At 41.2% G+C, this 20,720-nt stretch overlaps 1 protein-coding gene across 4 annotated transcripts in view; it reads right to left on the bottom strand.

The window, feature by feature from the left end:
- The window catches only part of LOC139228593 (casein kinase I), a 139,343-nt gene that overhangs the window by 8,587 nt on the left and 110,036 nt on the right, over positions 1-20,720 (bottom strand). Inside the window, exons 7-11 of one of the 4 annotated variants that reach the window (XM_070859748.1) lie at positions 19,085-19,170; positions 13,617-13,701; positions 11,759-11,907; positions 8,165-8,245; positions 4,149-4,253 (exon numbers count right to left, since the gene is read on the bottom strand). In XM_070859748.1, the coding sequence (XP_070715849.1) occupies positions 4,149-4,253; positions 8,165-8,245; positions 11,759-11,907; positions 13,617-13,701; positions 19,085-19,170 (506 nt within the window). The remainder of the gene's footprint in view (positions 1-4,148; positions 4,254-8,164; positions 8,246-11,758; positions 11,908-13,616; positions 13,702-19,084; positions 19,171-20,720) is intronic. The other 3 variants (XM_070859749.1, XM_070859750.1, XM_070859751.1) reach the window with 3 other exon arrangements.

The raw sequence follows: 20,720 nt of genomic DNA, 5'->3' as shown, positions 1-20,720 counted from the left end.
GGGGCATAGATTGAAAGTAAATGGAAGGGGGAGGGGAAGAGGAGGTTTAGAGAAGATATGAGGGTAAAGTTCTTCACCCAGAGTGTGGTGGGGGGTCTGGAACTCACTGCCTGAAAGGTAGAGACAGAAACCCTCACCACATTTAAAAAACACTCGGATGTGCACTTGAGGTGCCGTAACTTACAGGGTTATGGATCAAGAGCTGGAAAGTGGGATTAGGCTTGATAGTTCTTGGTCAGCCAGCACGGACACGAAGGGCTGAAATATCCTCCTTTAGTGCTGTAAATTTCTATGATTCTATGACCAGGCAGGACCAAGCTACTCCAGGGCACCACTGATGACTGACCACGCAGCCTGGTTTATTTGATGGAACCAGGAAGGGTTCTTCTCACTCAGCTCCAGATAATCTGGCTATCCAATTCCTTAACATATATGTTGTTCCTGGTTGAATAATCAGCAGAAAGATCGCCAGTGCTGGTAACCTGTATTATTTTAGCCAGTTAAACTCCAGCAGACTTTGGGGACGGGGGTACCGCAAGCCTCTAATTTTGCCAACTTGTGATTATTTCTCTTGGTTTAGGAAAGTTAGTTGTTACTCTACGTGCAGAGTTTATGTAATTCACACATGCACACAGAAACTTTACTTAAGTGAATCTCTCAATAGTTTAGTTTTGAAATGCTTAAGCATAAGAATGAATTTGTTAATACATTTCAAACACTAGGTTGATGAAAAAAAATCCTCATTTTGACTTTTGATTAGCATTATTCCTCACTGTTCTATAGCAAAAATTAATAATTCACTGGAAAATTGTGGACATTGGGTTGATCATAACATGGCATCCAATAAACTGTTCCATCCATTAACACACATGACTTCAAGTATCCGGTATTTTATGCAACAGATTCTAAATGTCAACTTAAATCGTGCAAGAATTTCCTTTCTATTTGGAGGCAGGAAATCTGGTCTCTACTGCCAGTGGAATTCAGTCCCCAAATTTGGGATGCCTTGTATGCAACAGTGAGGTGTGAGCTGAAGTACTTTTGCCCTTTCTGCCTGATAAAGCAGAAGGGAATAAGTAATTTACTGAATTAGAAGAATGATGGAAAACTCAACATGAAGGAGCTTGCAAAGACAATACTTCAGCAGACCAGGTGGAAGGGCAACTGCTGCAGGTTTCCTCCGAGAAAGTGATTCTCAGTTGGTGAAAGTCATCTCCATGAATTTTCTACATCTTTTAAGATTGCAGAGGAGAATCTGAAATGCCATCTGGCAAAAATAATGTCCTGGGTGCTTGTTTTTTGTGTGTGTTACGATGGTGTAACTTGCATTGTGGTGCAGAGGTTGAATATGAGCTTTCCCCAAGAGACGCTTTGATTTTGGTTATGCCGCGAGAGGAAGGTGTTACAAACCACTCCGAGCTTATTCAGTGAAAAGAATCATCGAATCATACAGCACACGAGGCGGCCGTTCAGCCCATCATACCCGTGCTTGATCTTTGAGCTATCCAGTTAGTCCTACTTCCTTGCTTTGCCCATAACACTAAAGAAGAACTTGCATTTATATAGTGCTTTACATGACCCCAGGACGATGCAAAGCACTTCACAGTCAATTACTTTTGATGTGTAGTCACTGTTGTATATAGTGAAACGCAGCAGACAATTTGCACGTTGCAAAATCTCACAAACAGCAATGAGATGAATGACCAATTAGATTGTTTGAGTGATGTTGGTTAAGGAATAAATATTGGTCAAGACACTGGGAGAACTCCCCTGCTCTTCGAATAGCGCCTTGGAATCTTGTGTGTCTACCCAAAGGTGTAGGTGGGATCGCGGTTCATCCGAAAGATGACACATCGGATTACAGTACTCCTTCAGTATTGCACTGAAGTATCAGCCTAGATTATGTACTCAAGTCTCTGAAGTGGTCCTTGAACCCATGACCTTCTGACTCAGAGCAGGGGAAGGATGATTTACTCTGCCTCATTTTTGTGACTCTTACAAGATAGTTCAAGAAAAGCATTTGTAAACACAAGGAGGCAGGTCACTACACCAACATTTTGGCAAAGGAATGATATAGAGGAAGACATGGATGGGGAAAATATGTTTCCTTGAAAGAACTCTCAAAAGCCTGAGGGGGCATTGTGGACACTAATTACCAAGTTGTTTAGTAGTTTCTCCTTTTACTGTCTCTGTGTGGCATCAATGTCATAAAAGTGAAATCCTGCAATGTCAGAAAAACTACTGCTGGAAAGGAATTTGATCGAGAGAAAAACTAAATATTCTACAATAGGTCTGGCACCAAAGGTAACAGTGTGTTTTAACTGGTGTCCTCTGCAGCTAGAAATGTAGATCAGCATCACTACTAGTGCCAGACTGAGAATCTACCGACAGGGAAATCGCACCTTGTCAGCCTTCGCTCACTCTCGCCTCTGACAGGTCGTGGGTTCTCGGCCCACTTCAGAAAATGAGCACACAATCTAGGCTAATGCTTCAGTCCAGTACTGAGGGAGTGCTGCACTGCTTAAGGTGTTGCCTTTTGGATGAGCTGTTAAATTGAGGTCCGATCTGCCCTAGGTAGACGCAAAAGATCCTATATCTTATTCGAAGAGCAGGAGTTCTCCCTGGTGTCCCAGCCAGTATTTATCCCATAACTATCACAACAACAGTTTAATTCATAATTTCTCTCATTTTTGTTTGTGTGATCTTGCTATATACAAATTGTCTGCTATGCTTCCCTATACAATAGTGACTACACTTCAAAAGTAACTAATTGACTGTGAAGTGCTTTGAAATGTCCTGTCATGTAAGGCACTATATTAATGTTTCTCTTATTTTCACCATTTCCCAAAACATTTGATCTGGTGGGAAACTTTAAAAGGAAAATCTCAGCTTCAATATGCAACACTGCATACTTTCAATTTTCAGTGCATACAAACAGATACAAAGTGAGTGGAATACGTTTCAGAATGTTCAATTTGATGTACACCACTGCATAATTATGCATACTTAGGCTCAAAAGAACCTGCAACTAAAAATATACGCATGACTTGCAAGACACTTGTAATTTCCGAAGGAACTGTAGATCTAGTATGGTTACACTGGCAGAAAACACCTGCAACAAAGATCTAATCATACAACACTCAGCTATATCAGCAAGTCACAATAAATTAGCAGACAATTCCCTCCACCACCTCAAGAAGTGTTTCCCTCTGAATTTATTTGCCCCTCTGTTCTCTTCGCCTGAATGTAGTGAATAATGCTGCAGAACAGAGCAGTGGGTGTCAGCAATTCTCCCGGAGTTCTTTCCTTGAACTGGCCAGTGTTCTTGTGACAGGCCTAGACAGCGAGTGTTGGCAGGCCGGGTAATCATTGAGATCGTCACAGCTGAACTCAGCCCCGTCTCCAATCAACATCCAAAAATATCAACATGGTTCGAAGAAACCGTAAATGGAATTGAGGTACAGATCCACCATTATCTAATTGAAATGTAGAACAGGCTCCAGGGGCTGAATGCCCCACTCCTGTTCCTATGTAACAGTAACTCTGGCTGATTTTTCCACTGCATAGCCCACTGACAGGGGTCAATTTTAATTACCCACCACATGCCCCAAATGAAATCAGCTAACCCAATATAAATCAGGCATTGAACCTAGAGACTTGCTGGTTCGTATCATTTAGAACAAGTTATGATACCATTTACTCATTCAATATGTTACAATTGTAGATCTTGGCTAGCTACGCGGAGTGTTGGATTACATCCAAATAACTATTTGGGGTGCTTACGAATGGCTCCATGTCCAAGCCTTTACTGAGTCGGAATCCAAAATCTGAACAGGAATCCAGGAAGTGTGTTATATGTGTTTTTCTCCATTTCACCAACATTGTGGAAATTTGTGCACTGGTAATAGGTTAGCACCAACTTCTGGTACCATTTAACTGCACCACTGACTACTTATTACGAGATATAGTTAAACTGAATACCATAAAGAAATCATACATTATGAATGTCACTTGAAATCCAGTTACAATGCAGAATTGAAGTGAAGAATACAAATATTAGGTACTATAGAAAGCAAATTAGTTTGCAAGGAAGACACATCAGTTTTACAAGCAACACGGTTAGAATATGCGACGAATGCAGAAAGTACCTGTACGGAACCTCCAAGCCTGTCTGATGCTAGATGTGTTCCCAAATGATGTGTACTGGGCTGACAGCTGGAATGAGGTTCCCATGCTCCATTGCGATCTGCCAACTGCCAATGTTAAAAAAGAAAAAAAGAGAAAAACAAAACAAAAAAAACCACAAAAGTGAGGGGGAAATCATGCTAAAGCAAGCAGATACAGCAATTATATAAAAAGCAAATTAGTAAACCTGCCAAATTAAAATCGCAGTGCACTAGAAAAACAGGTGACAGTGAAGAGGATTACTACAAGTGAGGCAATATCAGTGAGCAAACAGAAAAGAATAATGGGTTAAGGTGCAAGAGCAATTCTAGCATATAAAGGAAAAAGAATGTGACTTCTACAACAGCAACACATATTATCCTTCGTGTTGGAACACTTTTTAGGATTTGGAAAAGCCTTCAGTTTCCAATTAAACAGATTTTTAAAAAGATGAAATTCTGAGTTTACTTGATTATCCTTTGTACGGGGCAGGAAGTAGTTTTACAGAACCTTATCTTCCCGCAGGAGATTAAAATAAGTTAGAAAGTTCATGATGGAGCAAACTGCAGTAGGAGCAGGCTCACGGGGCTGAGTGCCTTTTTCCCGTATTTTGTTCCTTATATATTATTAAAGAATGCAAATCTTGGATGGTAAAAGCACCTTCTGACCAAGTAGAAACTTGGATTAGAAAGCAATGATCTGATTAAATGGGTAATTTCCAATGGATTTAGATTTTTTTTTCACCAATAGCCCACTAAGTTTTGACACATTTAATGTTTTAGTTAGAAGCAACAAGTTCAGTGTAGTTCTGATCTGAATATGAATTGGACATTTATTCGTTGCCAATCTTTCCAATTCTTTGTCAAATCACAAACGCCAGAGGTCACCTTGCACACGCCAAGGATCACTCTGCGCCAATGCTCTTAGCTAAAAGGCCTAGAGCCACTGCACCGTTCCTGGAAGTACTGCAATACCAGGTTTGTGCCATGGAGGTTGGACATTTACACTCGTCTTTGCGGGGACAGATGCTGAACATAATTAAAATTACTTAAGGGTTAAAAAAAAAGCTAATAGCTATTTCTTCATTTGAAGTACAGCTTCTTTAACTCTCTCCCATAATGCATTATACTGCAGTCAAATGGAACATTTTTGGTAAGTGTCTATTTTAACTTTGAAATTTACACCTAAACGGTCTATTATTTCTTTTGCTGCCTTTCCCTTAAGTCACATTTCTCATTACAATCATTTGACAAATCAGCATACAACTGAAAAACACATCTGAATAAAGGCTCATGATCAAAATCATTGCTTTGAGATAACTGAAAAATCATACTGGATATCAGATTTCTCTTAGCGATTTGTATCACAATTCAGTGTGTTTCATTGTGAAAACAAACCTCATGTTTGACATATGAAAATTAGTTAGAATCTAAGTGCTTATGGAACATCAACCTGTTCTAACTTACGCTGCAGCAATATCCAGTATTTCATATGCATTCATATGTTGCTAACTGTTTCTCACTCAGACGTCAAGTTTTTCAGCCCCTGCTTGTGCTGGTGGCTAGAAATCTGCGATACAGCTGTAAACAGTTGGAAATACGAACAAGACTTATCCACTCTTGAAACACTGACCCCCTTAAACGCCATTTAAATTAAATAAAAGCACATTACAGTAAGAGTGCTGCAAATTACCACTTAGCCATGGGACAATTTCAGCTGAGCCCAAATCAACAATCTTGCTGGATCTTCCCCACCTCTCCTCCCCATGCAAACAATGTAGACTGGAGCAGGAAATGTGAATGCCCATGCAAAAACAGATGGTTAGCAACCATGAACTTGACTCCACTGAACCCTAATCCAGAAATTATGTTCTTTGACCCAAAAGAGGAGGTTTGCATTGAAGCAGTTGCAACCAAAATTAATATTAGAGTTATATACACAAGATATTGTGTGTGTTTGCTACTGTGTCTATTTGAAGTTAGCAGAAAATTCACTTTCGGTCCCAAACTAGTATATAGCAGTGGGGGTTTTGGTATTATTTATGCTTGATGCACCCTGCTGTAAAGTTCACAAAAATGCAAATTTGCACCTAAAGTATAAAGGTAAAACTGGGCAGTTTATCCTTCTTCTGGGGTTGCTTACATTTCACTGATGCCCTCCCGTTCTGCTAATATTCAAAATGAGTTGCAAACACTGCAGAAATGCTCAAATACAAAAGCTGTAAAGTGAGAAACAGTTTATTCCATGAATGGGTAAGTGACAGTCTTGAGTTATGAAGAAATTCCTTATTATAGGACTAAGTGAGATACTCCACTGCTGCCTACTAAGCATCCAATGGAAATGTTAACCAGTGCAAAACATGTTTTAACATTCAATTGTGGTACAAGTATGTGAATTGCCTCGCTTCACACACAGATTGGTCTTCAGAGTGATATTATTGGGAGCAATTATTTCACCATACATAAAACAAATATAGAAGTGCATCAAGAAAGAAAGTTGTGGCAAATGGCCACTACACAGAAACAGTGCTCTTGTATCACCCAAGCTCCTCAAAACAAAGCAGGTTGCAAGCATGACACAACCACCATAAAGCGAGAGACTATGGAGATTTTATGGCTGTAGTTAGAAAGCAAGAAGCAGCTCTGCTATCACGTGTCAGGGTCATGTAATATATCCCATTAAATTGTAAACACCATCAAAAAGGTCAGTTGGATAAATCACAGTAGAATGCTGCATTCCTCACTCTGATGAGTAAAAGGCAGGTGTACAACAATGCTAGATAAGTAGCCTATGCAATTTCCAGTGGAAAAGGAAGTTAAATCAATATAAACAAATACCTGTTTATCAAAGTGATAGCATGCAAATGCTGATAATGTTTCAGTGCACATGATTCATGCATTAAATTCTAAAGTAGCATTTATTTTAATTTTAACAGCAATTTGATCCAATATCACCTTTGTAATAGTACATGGAATGTTCTACTGTAATGTAACTTTGATTTTATCCATTGTACGGTTGTAGCGTTTCACTACTGTTATGACAGACAATTAAAAGTTACCCAATTTCTGTTTCCTGGATCAGATCCAGTTCTAACAAAGATTAATGAGGTATAGTAGCTCATTCACATGAGTAAAGTCTCCCACGAAGACACCAGTATTCTACCAGGTAACTCGACTGCAGTACAAGGGAGGTAAAATTTGCATTGAAGACACATCAGTTAAAGGCATTAGTGAAAACCAAATACAGTATCAAATCATCTTTTTTTTTTAAAAAGAGAACAAATATATTTATTCTCAGGATGAGGCCAATACCGGCAAAGCTGTATTTATTGTTCATCCCCCGTTTCCCCAAGATGATGCTGGTCGACTTTTATCTTGAGCAATTGTTTTACAATTCAGTCCAACCATGGCTTGGGACTGGAGTCACATATAGACCACACCATGTAGGAATGGCAGATTCTCTTCCTTGAAGCACATTAGCGGACTAGTTGATATTTTACAACAATTCAGTAACTTTCATGGTCATTTCTTTTTCCAGCCAATAAGCTATCAAATATATTGAATTCAGTTCCACGTCATGCCATGCTTGGATTTGAACTCAACCTGAGTTACTATGGGTCCAGTACCATAGCCATGATATTATCTTCCACTACTACACTAACATATCCTGGTGTGGTATCATTATGAAAGCAGTACAGGAATATAAACGTTAAGAAAATATTTTTTTTACGATTTCAATGTATTTTACTATATAGTATCACAAGGTACACAAGATGTGCAGGCTTCAAACTGATACCTAAAAATTGTCAAAACTGGTTGCTAGTAGAAATATGTAACTACATTGCATCACTTTTAATGCAAAAACCTCCAACGGTTTATACCATAGTATAGCGCTACAAGGTTTTGACATATTTGGTAAATTCCACAATTCATCAACATCAAAATCATTTCGTGGAAGCTCCCATGTAGGGTTATGATTAAAATATTCACCAAGTTCTTACCGGTTTCGTTGGTTGCGGTGCTTTATCTCGGTTGGGCGGCGAGATTGGTATGTCAGCATGGATTGAACCAATAGGAGTTGGCTGAAGTTATTAGAAAAAAATATTACATTACAAAACGCTCTTTTTTTCCTTCCACCCCCAATTTTCCACCCATTCCTCCTCTCGTGAAGTTAGTAACCCAAACTCTCTGGTACCCACTCAGTGGCTATTCTTCTTGCAAATTTAGATAGGAAGTGCTGATTAACTATTTAACTATGGGAGATATTGCAGCCAAGTCCAGTGTTTTCCTCATCAGACATCCACAAATACATACTTTATAGCAAGCAGGAGTGAGAACACTGGACAAATTTTCTTTTATTTCAGGACACAGAAGTCAATGGGCTTAGACCAGCTTTCTCATTTGCTAGAGACTCGTAATGAACCCCTGGATCTATCTGGTCTGTATTGCTTATCACATCATGTAACACTAAGCATAAATATGGCAATTGAAATTCAATACAGAAATTCAAAACGTTAAGACTGGAAGGAATAATGTGAAACATACTTAATGAATGGTGTTGAACTAGCTGGGGGCGGGGAGTTAGGGGAAGCTGAAACTATCTAGCTGGAGTACAGCAATTATTAAAGCAAACAAGACTGTTGTGCTATATTGCCAATTCAATAGTCCGAGTCCAGCATGCTGAGTGTATAGTGCTCTGGTCAGGCCACACCTTGAATACTGCACTCAGACCCGATCACCAAAGCACAAGGGAAACAGCCAAATCCTAGAAACATTACACAGAAGGGCAACAAGATTTAGCATCAGAGGAGTGGGTTACAAGGAAGGTTTAGAAAAACTTGGACTCAAGCCTCCAAGGGGGATGTGCGAGAGTGGACTGTGTGTAAAATAGAACAGAAAGGGTTAATCCTTAACACGGTTTCAAATTAAAGCATGATTGCAAGATAAAGCAACATTGGTAGAAAATGGTAAACGAAAGGTTGAAGACAGAGTGATATAGTGACTGTGGAAAAGGTCCAAGGGAGAGCTAAGAGAATGATTCCTAGCTTTAAAAACTTCAGCTACTCAGATAGGCTCAAGGACCTTGGTCTATTTACTTTAGAGCGGTGTAGATTTAGAGGTCACCGAATGTGGGTCTATAAAATAATGAAAGGGCTGGATAGCATCCCTATTGATAGATTATTCCGGTTTAACAGATTGGGGAGGACATGGGGGTCACAAGTTTAAACTATGTACGAGTAGGATGTTAGGTGGTTCTTTTTTTCCCCAGTGAGCCTCTGGAATATATTACCAGCTGGTGTGTTAGGTGCTGACTCTGCATGCTTTCAAGAGGGAGATGGACCAGTTCCTGACTGGGGGAAACGATCGCATCATATAGAAGGCAAGTGTCTTTATAGACAACACTGGTCCATGTGATCTCCTGGACTAGTTTTGTTCACTCGAGGGGGTCACAGAGGACATTTCCAGAGTATTCTTTCCCTATTGGCCCAGGGTTTTGTCTTTTTTTAAACCCCTCTTCCAGGAGATTACATGGCGGTGGGAGGGAAGGAGTGTTTAGTCATGATGGTCCGCCTATCATGGTGTGGGCAGGTGTGATGGACCAGTGTGTCTTTTCCTGCCCATGAATTTTGTAGGTTTATACGATGTCAGGAATCACTGCTTCACACAAAGAACGATTAATACTCTAATAGTCATTTGGTTGGGAGTCGGGGTAAAAACTCTGGAGTCATTCAAGAGGCAGTTGGATATTGTATGTGGCAGCATTGGAGGTTTCAATGGAAGTATGAGCTCGAAGGGTCAAATGAATTCTCATCGTTGACTGGGCAACTCATCAGTGCAAGTTGTGAAAGCATTAGCCTCAGAAATGGATTTCCTGGGAGTATTTCGCTGGAAGTCACTGGATAGTCTGTTGATCAACTTTCCAAATTTTCTATTTACAATGCTATAGAATTGGAGGAAAAAAAACAGCTCTCAACACTCAGGTGACTGTGCATTCCTATACAAGGTAGAAACAAATGCAAAATACCAACTTTGCATGCTTTATTCTGGTCTTCTGTATCCTTTATGAATAAACATTTAACATTGCAAAAGAGATGATACTACTGCTCAAGACTGGAGTCAGGAGTCATTTTGAGGGCAAGTAGAACAGGGGTCAATATCACTGCTGCCACTTTGTACTTTGTAGGTTGAAATAAAAAGCATTTCAACCTACAAAGCACACCCTCAGCAAGGCATTTCTGTTCTCCAGTCATAATCACAATACTTTTGGAGAAGGCAGCCTGTACTGCATTGTAGGTCTGGATTAAAAGCTAAATTACAGGAGAGTTAACAGGTATCAGTGGATAGGAGTGGAAACATTTTAATAGCCAACAGTTTGAAACTTGGAAGTCTATTCAGACTTGGATGTTAAATTCTGAAGAATTCAACAACAGACTCAAGGGCCCCAATATTTACAGGGCGATCGGGAGGGCAAAACGGCCAAGAGACGTGTCGCGGCGGGGGCACAGAGGTCCTGCCCAATTTAATAGCATGACATTATAATTTTTATGTTCCACTTCCTGCCTGGCAGCCCGCCAAATTGGCAGACTGGCCTGCTGCTGGGCGGGAAAACCAGCGGCAGGGACTGTGTGGGGGGGGGGGGGGGGGGAGGAGAAAAAAAAGAGGTCGGCATGGGAGGTGGGAAGGACAGAGATTGTGGCTGAGGGAGAGGCCATCGGAGGGGTCGGGGTCTGCGATCACGTCATGGGTGAGAAGAGAGACTGAAGGCTTCCTTTGGGGGGGGGGGCCGGTGGTTGCATTCCTGCTCCTTGTGATCCACAAGAAATGCTGGAAAAATCACTTACCTTCTTGAACCAGCAACTCCTGCCTCTCTTTTACTGCTGGGTTTGCCGACCCCTGGGAAACCCACGTGGCAACTATTAAATCGGGCTGACAATTGCAGGATGGGAGTCTGATTTAAATATGCTAATGAAGTTTTCCACCTCTCCATGACGGAACACATGCATGCACAAAATCTGCTACCATTTATGTGGCAGGTTGAGGATGTGTTGTCCGATTTTTTATTTTTTTTTATTTCCTGAAGGCATCTACTCTTTCCATGGATGTTGATTGTTCTCTGGTACACTGCCAAAATAACAATTCTTCATGTGTGAGTCTAGACACAAGTGTTGGCAGATTATTCAACTGCAAGGGGCATCTCAGCTGAGCTTGAACCTGATGTATACAAGCGCACTAGGAGCAAGAATTGCTCAATAGTGATCAAAAGCGGGAAACCTTGCATGATTTCCCTTTCCCTATCTTAAGAGTACCAAGGTGAATTGTCGTGCCTTTACCTTTACACAGGCTAAAATTAGCTAACTCAGCAAAGACCAGGAGTTCTACCTGGGAACTTCCTGATCTGTATGTCTCAGTTGCTCTCCATGTAACCAGCTGAGCCATGAGCATTCAACCATGGATTGAAACTATGATTCAAGTCAAAAGCTACAACATATTAAGTGGCTTCCTATTTTTTTTTGTTGCAGTTTTTAGGGGCTCAGAGCCCAAAAGGAGAACTTCATTAAATTTGAAAGGCCTTTGAAAATTTGTAGAATACTTACTAGTGGCTTGCCAACCCAGTCATACTCATAATCAAACACAAAGCCATTTTTATCAAACAGATCAGTGAAGAGTTTTCTCAGGTATTCATAGTCTGGTTTCTCAAAAAAATCAAGTCTTCGTACATAGCGGAGATACGTTGCCATTTCTTCTACAAAAAAAGTGAAAGTAAATCAAATTTTACAGCTCATTATATTCATAAAGTTAAAGGGAAAGAACACACTGGGGGTAAACACAATCAGTAGACCATTTTTACTCATGTATCCCAGTTGTTTTCTATTGAGCCCTTTGGCTACCTATTTCAGCAGTTAGTGAAGCAGATACATTAAAATGATGCGGCATGAATCCCTTTGGAATGCATGTCCTAATCTAGGTGCATATAGGACTACTCTGTCTGGAAATCAACTGCAACCCATCTTTTTCTTTTCGCTTTCTGAAAGGACGCATCATCTCCATCTTAAATCAGACCTCCAGTATATATGTTTCATGTTTACCTAGAAATGAAAATATTCAGGGAACAGTACCAACCACGAATAAAATTTACTCATACAGTACCCTCTTTAGGTCTACACGACAAAAAAAGGGGACAATAAATTTCTTTAAAAATGCATCAGTTTGGTTCACTTTGGTAGCACTCCCCCATCAGAGTCAGAATTTGAAAGTCCGTCCTATTCCAGGACCTAAAGGCACAATCTAGGCTGACAGAGTGACTGAGCACTTGGACAAATATGAACTAATCAAAGAGCCAACGTGGATTTGTAAAGGGCATGTCATGTCTTACTAACCTAGTTGAACTTTGAGGATGTTACTAATGTTGTAGATAAGGGAGTATCTATGGATGTTATTTATATAGACTTCCAGAAGGCATTCAATAAGGTTCCACACAAAAGAGACGGTTAGCAAAAATAAAAGTGCATGGAATTGGAGGCAACCTATTGGCATGGGGTAGGGAATTGGTTAGGAGGTGGGAGGAAACAGGGAGTAGGGATAATGAGTATGTCCTCTAATTGGCAGATGTGACTAGTGGTGTCCCCACCCCCTCCAGGATCTGTACTCGGGCCTCAGCTTTTCACTATATTTATCATTGAATTAGATGAAATAATATGATTAAGGGATTTGATAGGGTAAAGAGAGAGGAACGATTTCTTCTGGTGAAGGAGTCCAGAACAAAGGGGAATAACCTTAAAATCAGAGCTAGGCAGTTAAGGAGTGATGTCAAGAAGCAATTCTTCACACAAAAGGTAGTGTAAGTATGGAGCTCCACCACCCCACCCCCCACCCCTAAAAAACAGTTGAGGTTAGGTCAATTGAAAGTGTCAAAACTAAGATTGATAGAATTCTATTAGGGAAGGGTATTAGGGGATCTGGATCCAAGGCGGGCAAATAGAGTTGAAATACAGATCAGCCATGATCTAACTGAATGGTGGAGTAGGCTCGAGGGGTTAAATGGCCTACTCCTGTTCCTATGACACTCTGACTGAGGGATTATTGCATTGTCAGAGATGCTGTCCTTTGAATGAGATATTAAATCAAAGACCTATCTGCCCATTCCAGTGGATGTTAAAAATCCCATGGCACAATTTGAAGAGCAGGAACTTCTAATGTCCCAAGAGACATTCCTCACTCAACCAAAAAATAGATCAGCTGGTCCTTATCATATTGGTGTTTGAATTTTATTATGCACAAAATAGCTGGTGCATTAGCTACATAACTATGGACAGCACTTCAACGTAGTTCAATGTATGTGAAGCACTTTTGAGATGTTCGAGACACAATAAGGTGCTGTGTAAGTGCAGATCTTTCATTCTTTGCAGAGGTTGTATTGTGCTTGATTTAGGTTAAGAAAAAAAGGATTCAAACCTGGGAAATTGTCACATAAGACTTCAATTGGGGTAGCTCGTTTGGTGTCACCTATTTTCTGATACCTCTCTTTTAATGTGTCAGCCTATAACAGACAGAAGACAATTATAGGTATAGCTAGATACAACACATCTTAAACTAAAATTAATAGAACACTTGCAAATATTTTATATTAAACGAGCAGATCTCCCATGGCATTACTCAGTCACAGGATATGTTAGAAGTGTGACGTTGGAATTGTGTGGCTAAAATCACACTGCGAAATCTGCAGGAAGTATGCACTATACACAAGACTTTTAACATATGGTAGATAGATATATATATATATCAAGGTAATTTTGAACTTTATTCGATCCCTATTTCAACCATAAGACTATAAATTATTTTTTGACAATGTTAGCAAATACTCATACAATGTTCCTAGGTCAGTTTAATGGGAGCACTAACCTGCTTAAAATAAATGCATTAACATTTACAGTTGCATAATACTGTGGAGGAGTTATGCCTCCTCACAGAGAGACTGTAATGAGGAACATGAAGTTACTCGGGCTCGCACATGGACTGCAATGGGACAGATCAAGTAAAACCCGAATGGTGGTTATTGGGACAGATAGAAGGGCAGTTATACTGCCAACAATAATTGTATGTTGTAGTGTACTCTACTACAAATATTTGGGAATGAACATTCACAATTAATTTAACTTGAACCTGAACTTCACTAATGTATGTAAAACGGTTTATAATGGGAACAAAAACATTGTACACCTTACTTTTGTTTTTAAATTCATGCTAAATATATATCAAGACAGTATTGCAAGTTAGAAATTCATTCACTGGTTCATCTATCTTTATAATGTTAATTCAGAAATGTAGATAAATTAAGAGCTGAGCAACAGTGTAAATCATTTCAGTATAGCACAGAAAAGGAATTTGAAATAATTTCAGAATAGCATGAAAAAGGAATTTAATGAACTGCAGAACAGTGCAAATTAATTCACCACAGCATACAAATGAGCAAAATGAGTTAAGTACAAGGGTGGAAGAGGATGGGACATGTTTTAAATTCAGGAATGGGGAGATTCAAAACTTCACCTAATTCACTTCACAATGCAGCACAGACGCAGAATATTGAAAAAACACACATTTCAAAATAGAGGGGAGAAGAGGTTTTCCCCCCAAAATAACACTGAATTTTCAGCATAAATTTTGGTGCAAACTATAAAACAAACTCCCACTTTTTCCAGGTAGCTTTAGGAGACACAGACTTTCCAAAGGAGGAGGCTGGGAGATGCAAGTCAGAAGAGGTAGCAGCGCCACCTGGTGTTTAAACAACTTTCTTATTTTTTTTAAAAAAAACATGGCTATACTGGCATGATTGAATTTATTACCCTGCCCTAGCTGCTCCAAAAAGGTGGTGGTGGGTCCTATTATTGAACTTCGGTAGTGCATGTGGTGATGGTGGTCCCGTGATGGTGGGGAATTCTCGGTTTTTCACCCAGTAATATGAGAAACCAAGCCATGATCCTGGCCAACGGATCCACCACAGACCCAATCCACGTTTGGATCGGGGTCAAGCATGGCTGCGTCATTGCGACAACCCTCTTCTCGATCTCCCTCGCTGCAATGCTCCACCTCACACTCAACAAGCTCCCCGCTGAAGTGGAACTAAACTATAGAACCAGTTGGAACCTGTTCAATCGTCGTCGCCTTCAGGCCAAATGCAAGACCGTCACAAATGCAAGACAATGCACTAAACATCCGTAAGAGAAAGGTCCTCCACCAACCTGACCCCGCCACATAGCACTGCCCCCCAGTCATCAAGATCCACGGCGCAGCCCTGGACAACATAGACCACTTTCCATACCTCGGGAGCCTACTATCACAGCAAGGGCAGACATAGACGACAAGGTTCAACACCGTCTCCAGTGCGCCAGCTGGCTGAGGAAAAGTGTTCAAAGGTCAGGCCCTCAAATCTGGCACCAAGCTTATGGCCTACAGGGCTGTAGTGATACCCGCCCTCCTGTATGGCTCAGAGACGTGGACCATATACAGTAGACACCTCAAAGCACTGGAGAAATACCACCAACAATGTCTTTGCAAGATCCTGCAAATCCCCTGGGAGGACAGACGGACCAAAGTTAGTGTTCTCGATCAGGCCAACAACCCCAGCATCGAAGCACTGACCACACTCAACCAGCTCCGTTGGGCGGGCCACATTTGTGTCACGCATGCGAACAGACTCCCAAAGCAAGCGCTCTTCTCTGAACTCCTACACAGCAAGCGAGCCCCAGGTGGGCAGAGGAAACGTTTCATAAACACCCTCAAAGCCTCCTTGATAAAGTGCAACATCCCCACCGACACCTGGGAGTCCCTGGCCAAAGTGAAGGAAGAGCATCCGGAAGGGCGCTGAGCACCTCGAGTCTTGCTGTCGAAAGCATGCAGAAACCAAGCGCAGGCAGCGGAAGGAGTGTGCGGCAAACCAGACTCCCCACCCACCCTTTCCTCCAACCACTGTCTGTCCCACCTATGACAGAGACTGTAATTCCCGTATTGGACTGTACAGTCACCTGAGAACTCACTTTTGAAGTGGAACCAAGTCTTCCTCAATTTCGAGGGACTGCCTATGATGTCCAAATTAGGAATGGGTGCAACTTGGAGATGATGGCTCCGAAATTCAGGCATGTCAGAAAGTTGGCACACCCACGATGTTTTACCTTTATAGAACATAAAACATAGACGAGCCTGCACCACCATTCAATAAGATCATGGCTGATCATTCACCTCATTACCCCTTTCCTGCTTTCTCTCCATACCCCTTGATCCCTTTAGCCATCAGGGCCATATCTAACTCCCTCTTGAATATATCTAACGAACTGGCATCAACAATTCTCTGTGGTAGGGAATTCCAGAGGTTAACAACTCTAAGTGAAGAAGTTTCTCCTCATCTCGGTCCTAAATGGCTTACCCCTTATCCTTAGTCTGTGACCCCTGGTTCTGGACTTCCCCAACTTCGCCGGTTTCGATGCAGCGGCCTTCCGAGCGATTTTCTCCACTTTCAAGTTTTTTTTGCATTGGACTGGAAGTCGATCCTACTCGGGACAGTAAGTCCCGGTGAGGGGCGGAAGGTAAGGTGGGACCGAGTCTCCGCCACTGTCACTTGGCGGCGGAGCGGAGATGACGTCACGATGCGTTGCGTCACCCCGCTCGCCTCTTCATTTAAAAGGGGCCCAGCATTCACAAACATCAGTCCATTGGGCCACCAGGGAAGGTTTCAGCCAGGCCAGCGGCCTGGCACCCAAGAGGGGGGTGCTAGGCTGCCTGTTGACGGCCCGGTCGAACCCGGGGGAACAATAATCCGGCCGGCATAAAATAAGATGGTGGCCACAGCATTCGGCCCTTGCCTTTAATGGCCGCCACACTGCCAGGGCAGAGAAAGAGCAAATAAGGTGCACCAAAAGAGAAAGCTGTCAGGGACATCGTGCAGCAGCTCATGGATTTTTTAAAGTAAATTTGGGGAGGTGCGGGATAGCGGCGGTGCGCGCTTTGATGATGCACTTGCGGCGGTCTGCAGCAGCGGGGACAGGCTGAAAAATCCCTGAGCTGAATTTGGGTCCGGGCGGCCAATGGACTGGAACGCGGCGGCCACTCGATTCCACCACATGACGGCAGTAATGGGCCTTATACAGACCCTGAATTTTGGCCCCGATGGGTGTTCCCATGACATTGCTGGTCGTCTTCTTCTCTGCAGTAGAGATTCCAGGGCTGGAAGGTTGATTGGTGAATTAATACAGTGTTTCCTGCAGCTACAACACACCTGTGGTGGAGGGGCATCCAGTGGGGTGCCAATCAAATGGGTTACTCTCTCCTGGACATTGTTGATATTTAAATGTTATTGAAGCTGCACATATCCAGACAAGTGGTGAGTATTCCATCACACTCCTCACTTGTACCTTGTAGAGAAAGAAGCTTTGAAGGTCAGAGCATCAGCCACAAATCACTTCTACCCTGTTCTTGTAGTCATGGTGCTGATATGGCTGGTCCAGTTAAGCTTCCGGTCAATGGAAACCCCAAAGATGTTGATGATGGGAGAACTCTGTAATGGTGGTGCAATTGAATCTCAGGAGGGGTTAGTTGGAGATAGTTATTACCTTGCATTTAAGCTGTGCAAGATGTTGCCAGCTGATTGGGTAGGACAGCATAATGTTCATGTTACTGGATGAGTAATTCAGAATCCTAGACTAAATATGCAGAGAACGAGAGTAGGGATATAGGTGGTTTAGCTTAGTTAGTTGAAGCAGGTACTACGGAGGTGTAACAGAGGCAGGAAAAATTTCAAGACGCAAAAAGCATGATAACATAAAGTGTGCACAGCTGCAATATTTAGTATAGATTGACATAAAATAATCTAATTGTGTTTCTTCAAAAATGGCCACAAAATTTTAAAACAAAATTGGTAGGCAATTACCATCAATGTAATTGCTCAAATAGTTCTTCCCTGATTTTCATTAAAAAAAATGCATTCTCTGGCCTGCTCAGTGGAGTCCTATAAATTGTAATTTTAGCAGCATGCAGTGTGGATGTGCTAAAGCGTGGCATATTAGATGTAATCAAAGTTGTAAATGCAATCGGATTAAAGAATTTGCAACTTGTTTCCACATTATCAATCTTTCAACATAAAAAAAACCACTGCTTCTAACAAAATAGAGAGGTTACCGAGATCATTAAAAAAATTGATTAAAAAACTCCACATCAGTTTTTACTTAGAGAAACAACTGCTATATTTAATTCTGGATCTCAAAGTTCAAACCGACAGTCTAAATCAAACATTATGCAGCAAAAGAATTGAGAGGAATAATTAAAACAAAGCTGCGATATTAGAATAGTTGATTGTAAATCGAGTCCCATTCTTGGAGCTTCCCCAGAGTGAGGTTTCAATCTCGATTGCTACTGTCAGAGAAGGTACTGAATGGAAACCAGCCACTTCATCAGAAAGAGAAAGAAACTGGAAGGTAACTCAAACCCAGTGTACTTCCTGGTGAGCAATGCAAGAGCAGTAATTTTAAAGAAGTTCACCTGCCCATCTTCCCAGCTGTACTAGCATAGTGTACTGGGATCCAATGAAGGAAGAAAACAATTTAGAAATGGGACCCTCACAAAAGAAACATCCCATTAGTATTTCATTTCTCTTCTGGAGCTTAAAACAAAATTGGTAGTTTGCCGAGATCATTAATCCCTTCGGTTTTATAATGATGCCATGTTGCTGAGTGATTGACTACATTATAAAGGATAAATATTTAAAGGATATAAAACACAAGATGACTGCAAAAGTTAGATTTAAAGCAACATTTTCATACTGCCCATTTACAAATCCTGCTTTTGAATTTAGTAAATGCAATTGAGGTATATAATAGAAAAATAATTTACATACATGGTTAGCTTAATCTGCTATTAATTGGAGTTTCACTCACCTTCAGACCTTGCCAAGGCAAACTACCACGCAGGAAATACATAAACATGTGACCTAGTGCTTCGAGGTCATCCCTTCGACTTTGTTCTATAAAGAAAATATAACTATATTCAAGGAAGTAAATTCACTTCAGCAAAGTTAACATGCAAGTTGGCAATTTATATAATTAGTTATTCTACTCTCCAGTCCAGAGCGAGACCAACCAAAAAATCTACGTAGGCAAAGTTTCTGCAAAATTCAGTCAGAAAACAAAAATGCTCTCCTCCATGCAGTACCCACCCACTCAGTGATACCACTGTGGTGCTCATACTGCCATCCAAATAATGGTGGTTCTCTGAAGGTCAAGTTGGGACCATCAACCATCTTGGCCCCACGTTCTGGAATTCCCTCCCTAAACCCTTCCAGCTCCCCCTCAACTTCCCTCTTTAAAAACACAACCCGCCAAACAAAATTCCCAGTATACCCTCCTTTAGTATGGTGCTCTTTTTTTTTTGATTATGTCTCTGTGAAACACCAATATATTTTTCTATGTTAAATAGTTGTTGAAATGGCATGGGAAAGTTAACCATACCATATGCCCCTCATTTATATATGGCAGCAATATTAATTGTTGATCTTTTTGATGGCCATTATTGAGGCAAGATTGTGACGGTAGGGCACATCACTCCATTTTTACACTACAAAATCATCCAACAATAGGCGATTTGTCACCAGAAAATCCAGGCCAAACTTTGTGCATTGCAATTATCTTCAGGTGCTCTTCCTACTTTGCTGTAATCTAGGCCTTATTCTTAACCAAACCAAACTATTAGTTGTTTTTACCAGAGTTAGCAGCATCAAGACTGAAAATGTACAGAGCAGTGCAACACACAATAAAAAATTTAACTTGATGCGGTGTAAGGTCAGAAAAGCTTCAAAGGACCTATGACAGCTGTGTGTGGAAGTTGAAAGTCCTTCCAAGAATGAGGATGACACTAGAAGCATTGATGGCGAACCGACATCTGCAAACCAGCTTGTCAGACGGTAGTGTCCAAGCACTCACTGCCCTGAGCTGCTCGGTCACATTAATGATGATGTTTCTTGAAATAAGTGAAATGGTGCTATAATTCTTGGAAAAATAAGGCGAGATCCAAGGACTGTCCCGGCTACACACCAAATTAAATACAATCGCTCGACCCGAAAACTCATCTTTGTGTAGAAAGAGTGAATAGGATAACACTTTTAAAAGAAACAGAAGGCAATGCACATAGGTTTAAATGGTTTTGACAACTGGCTGATGTCCCAGGTGGTTGCTAGCTGACAAGTGAAAGGTTGCACTTTGCAGGTACATTTTACAAGCATGGGGATAGGGGATAGAAAATAGAAAAACAGACATCGCAGCATCACTGATCTAGAAGCATTTGCAACTACAATACAAAATACTGCTTCTTCATATTCTAATAGGTTGTCGTGACAGTCTCGAGCCCAGTGAACAATGTTTTCCATCACCATACTATCACCTACAAGCTCTGGAGGTCAATACCTGTGCCATAACTGGCCCTCTGTCTGATTTAGAAGAATGTGTCTGTACAAGATCCCAATAAGCTGACTGAGGCTGAGCACTAGATCGGAGGAACCCATATTCCCTGGTCACAAAG

The sequence above is a fragment of the Pristiophorus japonicus genome, chromosome 18 (assembly GCF_044704955.1).
Source record: "Pristiophorus japonicus isolate sPriJap1 chromosome 18, sPriJap1.hap1, whole genome shotgun sequence".
Classification (NCBI taxonomy): domain Eukaryota; kingdom Metazoa; phylum Chordata; class Chondrichthyes; family Pristiophoridae; genus Pristiophorus; species Pristiophorus japonicus.
The sequence above is the reverse complement of the archived record's forward strand: the minus strand, read 5'-3'. Positions and strand labels throughout refer to the sequence as shown.